At 43.5% G+C, this 6,073-nt stretch overlaps 1 protein-coding gene across 1 annotated transcript; it reads right to left on the bottom strand.

The window, feature by feature from the left end:
• Positions 1-244: 244 nt before the first annotated feature.
• Positions 245-2,376, bottom strand: LOC135514569 (amphoterin-induced protein 2-like). Its single transcript, XM_064938002.1, has one exon. It carries the CDS (start codon positions 2,344-2,346, stop codon positions 910-912), a length of 1,437 nt encoding a protein of 478 aa, XP_064794074.1. The 5' UTR covers positions 2,347-2,376; the 3' UTR covers positions 245-909.
• Positions 2,377-6,073: the final 3,697 nt, after the last annotated feature.

Here is a 6,073-nt window from a genome sequence, read left to right on the forward strand (position 1 = left end):
GCTTTTTAAAGGTTTATTCCATTACAGCCTAACGCTAAGATAAAAGTGTTTTCTTTCTAAAAATGGTGTCTGCAAGATATAGCAGTTCTCTTGCACTGTTTCGAGATCATTGATGGATAAAAGAGCCTACTCATCTCAAATGCATATATACTTAAATGAACATACAACATCAAGAGAATGAAATGTAGGTCTTCTAGTTGAATGTCAATATCCAAGTTAGTTCAATATATTAATACCAGCAGTAACATATCAGTCCCTTCCTTACCTTGAAAAGCTCTATTCACAGTCACACCTGCAAAAATAACTGAGAACAACAATAGTATATAGGTCACGGGAGGCTTGGGGCTAGAGCTGGCTAGTCCCCAGACACTGATCAGGGTCGACTTTGGCATCGTTGTCTGAATGCATCCATTCAACCTGCATATAATACATTAAGAATACATGTACAGTCAGTGTTCGCCCTGTTATGATCATTCATAATAGCGCATGGCACCTTATGACAGACTAGGAGCCGGCAAGTAAGCATTTGGATGGACAGTGTATACCATGTGCATCCTGTAATAACATTATAGATCCATGAATGCCTACATAAAGCATTTCACACAGGTGTTTCACAGAATGTATTTTGTTTTGAACTATTTCTTTATCTGCAAGTTCATATGTATACAACTTTGACATAAAGAAACCAACTACTGTTTCCATATCTATCCACACAGTAGGTATAACATTAAAAAGCAGTCTGATCACTGTTGTGAAATAACAGGTGTTAAAACTACTTTCATGTATGGATTCTCAATGCGAGGTTTCAATATTTGGCATTTTGAGAACCATGTTACAAACAGTCCATTTTGCATGGTGTAGTCTAGTCCAATGAAAGCCTGGTGGAGCTTGAAGGACACACCCTGAATGCTACGCAACGTGTTCTTCGAGGACCTGCTCCAAGGCCCTGCTTCCATTCTTCAAAATGCCTTCTATGGCTGCAGCGTCCATTACTGGGTGCTTTGCGCTGCATTTGTGGGGGTGCTCGCCCTCCGTTTCGAGGAAGGCCACCATCTTTCCACCTTTGACCCTTTTGTCCGCGAGTTCCACCTCTCTGGGGTCTGCACAGAGGAGCATGGCTCGCCCGCCGCACCCACCAACGCCCCCGGCCTTTCCACCATGGCAACAGCAGGGAGTGAGGTACAGGTAGAGGAGCACCAGGACGATGCTGACCACACAGGACGCCAGCGTGGTAAATGCCGTGTTAAAATGCTCCCCGCCGCTGCTACGTTCCTCCCCGCTCTTGCCCAGTCCGCTGGGGTTACCTACGGAGACGGTGACCTCCAAAGTCTCGTTGGAGCTCCGGTGTCGCCCGCGGACTGCCACGCATGAGTAAGTCCCTGAATCCTCCAGGAGAGCCCCTCGGATCTCCAGGGTACCGTTGGTGAGGACCGTGAGGCGGCTGCTCTGACCGTCTGTTACGCCCAGTGCCGGGGATCCATCGCCCGGGGTCAGCCAGAACACCATCAACCCTTCCCGGAGGGGGAGAGAAACGCCAGGGCACGGCACCATGAGCCAATCGCCAGGCTCTGCCTGGTAAGACACTTCTACAGTTCCATGGAACCCACCCTGAGGGTTAGCAGAACAATTCAGCCACTCCTCCTGACCCAGACTGCATGGATACTCCTCCCTGAAGTCTAGTAGGGGACGGTACTGCCTCCTCTCCCAGTACTCCAGCATGGCGCGCAGGGCACAGTCGCACACCAACGGGTTCCCCTGCAAATAGATGCCACCCTGCTGCCAGGTGGCCAGAGAGAGTAGGCTCTGCACGGGCACCTGCCTCACCATGTTCATCGACAAATCCAGGAAACGCAGACATGGCAGAGCCCCATCTCGCTGGTAGAGCTCCAGGGGGAAGGCAGTCAGTCTGTTCCCGCCCAGATACAGCCTTTCCAGGCTGCTCAGCCCCTTGAAGGCTCCCGCCATGGTCTGACTGATGCGGTTTCCAAACAGAAGCAGCACTTCCAGTTCCCCGAGCCCATGAAAGGCAGATGCGTTGAGCCGAGACAGCCCATTGGACGAGAGGTCCAGGTGGCGAAGGTGAGGGGTGGGGGCGAAGGTGTCCGGTGCCAGATGGGTAATGGCGTTTTGACTGAGGACCAGCGTGGTCAGCCTGTCCAGACACCGGTCTGGCCAATCCAAAAGCAGAGCAGATAGGACATTGTGACTGAGGTCCAATCGGGTGACATAGCCAGGGAGGTCAGTGGGAACGGTTGACAGATTGCGACCACTGCAGGAGACGATGTCGCTGGCACACAGGCAGGGTGGTGGGCAGGCGGCCGTGAACGTCATACGGGACAGACACATGGACAGGAGGAATGCCAAGGTAACCCTAAAGCCATGTAAGTGCCCGTCAATAGACACACACAGTGGTTGTGGCACAACGGGACACATTCTACTGTTTGATGGCAGAGTCTCAGCTTGTTGGTGAAGAAGTTGCAAACATCTTATGAGCCACTCTTAAGCGTCCCATTCAAAAAGAGCTGAGAGAGAGGAGAGACACACAGAGAGGGAGAGATGGGTATTAGCATCCGATAATGTCATATGGCAGTGATTAACTTGTTTTCTCTGCAAAATAACCTTAATGCTAGAGTCCTTAATTAAAACAATAAAAAGCGTCCATCCCACTTCTGTTTTGGTAAAAAACTAAGGGATGGACATGGAGAAATGTAACCACTCTCAAATCATAGACAGAGCTGTGGATGTAAGGACTGATGATCCATTATATCAGAATTATAGTTTAACCACGTTTTGAGGCTTTACAGTGTTTGTTTACATTGTTTACAAACATTGGAGTAAAATATGCTTACATTTTGGGTTCTGATGGAGTTATACAGTTGAACTAAACTCATGAGGGATTAGCTATTAAATTTGATAACCATCTGGTTTATGCTCGTTTAGAAGGCAATTTACAGTGGAATTAGCTCGAACCATCATGTAGTAGTACTAGTGAAACTGTTATTTTACCAGCTGAAAATTAGGCTATAAGGGAATAGATTGAGTCTCATAGAAAATACTCCCAGAGAGCTGCAGAACAAAAGGAAAGGTCCAAGCAATAGAACGTTTAAAATAACCACTTACATTTCCAAACGATGAAGATCCTCACAATAATGCGACATCGTTTCTTCGTATTGTGACTAAAACCCATTAACGTATTTCGCTCTCTGGAACTGTTTTCATCTCATACAAGATGCCTAGGCTATATTCCGTTATAAAAAAAAATGGAACCAATACTTCATACAATAAAATACACTTTCTAGTGTATTGTCATCTCCAAACAGAATCCAAAAGCGTCCAAATGAAAGCAGGGCTTGCGGTTGCTCACAAAATAAATATGGCACATCGATAGTAGGCTAAGGCTATTAAACCAATTAGGCGACTTGTTTCTTCGCGTCCCCGACAAATTAAACCGTTGCTTGGATGCCACGGTGTGTCTGGGTAGGTTACGTTATTGCGCAGCATCAGTTGGTCTACAACCCTGAATTGATTTTTATATATATATATATATATATATATATATATATATATATATATATATATATATATATATATATATATATATAATATATATATATATATATAACGTGTGTAAACACAGAATTTGCAAATAAACATGTTTCATTTACAAATAAAACAATGGATACTGTCGGCTGATAGATGGACCTATTATTGATAATCAGGCTGCAACAATTGCATTATAATATTGGCATTAGCGTTATTGACTGAAATGTACAAACATATAAACGCCACATGTAAAGTGTTGGTTACATTTTTTATGAGCTGAAATAAAAGATCCCAAACATGTTCCATAATGTACAAAAAGCTTATTTCTTTCAAATTTTGCGCACCAATTTGTTTACATCCCTGAAAGTGAGCCTTTCTCATTTGCCAAGATAATCCATCCACCTGACAGGTGTGGCATATCAAGAAGCTGATTAAACAGCATGATCATTAAACAGGTGCACCTTGTGCTGGGGACAGTAAAAGGCCACTAAAATGTTTTGTCACACAACACAATGCCACAGATGTCTCAAGTTGAGGGAGCATGCAATTGGCATGCTGACTATAGGAATGTCCAACAGAGCTGTTTCCAGAGAAATGGATGTTCATTTCTCTACCATAAGACGCTGCCATCATTTTAGAGAATTTGGCAGTACATCCAACCAGCCTCACAACTGCAGACCACGTGTACCACGTCACTAACACATCCAGCTTCTTCACCTGTCGGATTGTCTGAGGGGAGGGGATGGGTGCTGAGGAGTATTTCTGTCTGGAATTATAGGGGGCTACTACTACCATATTTTCAATTTTTGTTCCTAAAGGCTAATCAAATGTCATTTGTAACATACAAGTCTAATCAAGAAATGTAGGCTATGAAAGCAAAGAGATCGTTACAGATATTGATCAAATCCATAATCAGTAAGTGCAATCGAAGGTTTTTTCTTGAATTATGTAGGCTACATCCCACTGGGCACAGCTGTCAGTTCAACATCTAGTTTTGATTTATATTTGGTTGAGTTGTCAGCTAAAGTGAATTCAACAACAACAACAAATTCACCATGTCATTGGATTTAGGTTAAAAGTTAGGTGAAAACACCCCGATATACCCTTATGTTGATGACTTTTGGAAAATCCAATCAGTATTCAACTCAACCAGTTTTTGCCCAGTGGGATGTTTCTTTGGCCAAACATGTTATTGCATGTTGTTCATTGAAAGGATCCTGTGTTGACACAATTAGGTGGCCTATCCCATATCTCTCAAGTCTCCACTTTTTAAACCTTTGTTTAACTAGGCAAGTCAGTTTAGAACAAATTCTTATTTACAATGACAGCCTGGGAACAGTGGGTTAACTACCTTGTTCAGGGGCAGAACGACAGATTTTTACCTTGTCAGCTTGGAGATTTGATTTAGCAACCTTTTGATTACTTGCCAAATTAACCACTAGGCTACCTGCCGCCCCACTTATAGGGCCAATCCTCTGTTGAAACAATAACAAAGCGTCAACCCTGCCTCTGTTTTGGTAAAAAGCCAAGGGTTGAGCCTGGAGAAATTTAAACATTCAAATTCATAGAAAGACGACTGACCATACATTACATCAAAGGTGTTGTTTTAACCATTAATATCATGTTTTAACTAGGTTTTGAGGCTATACAGTGTCGAGGCAATACATTTACAATGTTTACAATCATTGTAGTAAAACCAGCTTATATTTGGGTTCAGATGGGGTGTGACAGTTGAACTGAGCTCATGAGGCATTAAGTTATATTCTTCAAGAATGGGTATATATAATTCATTTATGAGTCCAAGAATGGATGCAGCAACTGCAGTTTGCCCCTCGTTCTAACCCTGAGCAAGGCAGTTAACCCAGTGTTCCTGGGCGACGATGACGTGGATGTCGATTAAGGCAGCTCCCCGCACCTCTCTGATTCAGAGGTTGGGCTAAATGCGGAAGACACATTTCAGTTGAATGCATTCAGTTGTACAACTGACTAGGCATCCCCCTTTCCCTTCAAGTCATATGAAGACAGTGGCCTATTTCAATGGGAATAGAGAGTAGCATGGTTATGGAAATCACCACATGTCTTCTACCACAGTCTTTAGTGGAGAAGAGTTTCAACAGACATCCACTGTAACAAACTGGTGCATTGAACTGTATTTGGCACCTGGAAAAGGGAACAATAGATTGATTGTATAAGAAGATAATTACAGGCCTACAGTATATATTAATACCAAATAATCAACACTTATCTACTTTGGCTAAAACATAATATATTTCCTAACTGAATATGAAGTACTCTTACTGTCACAACAAAGGACATACTGTATGCCGTGTCTATTGAACAGCAGTTATTAGGCCTATCTGGCAACGTTTCAAGTCTTTTGGGACAATCTAAAGGCCATGGAGCTTTAAATTCAGCCCATACCCCTGACTCATGTTCCTCATTTCCTGTGACTGTGTGCTTCGAAAAGGTCCCGCTGACATGACCAATGCCTGGTGGTGTTATATTGATGTTATATGCCTCCCACGGGGTA

The sequence above is a fragment of the Oncorhynchus masou genome, chromosome 26, assembly GCF_036934945.1.
Source record: "Oncorhynchus masou masou isolate Uvic2021 chromosome 26, UVic_Omas_1.1, whole genome shotgun sequence".
Taxonomy (NCBI): domain Eukaryota; kingdom Metazoa; phylum Chordata; class Actinopteri; order Salmoniformes; family Salmonidae; genus Oncorhynchus; species Oncorhynchus masou.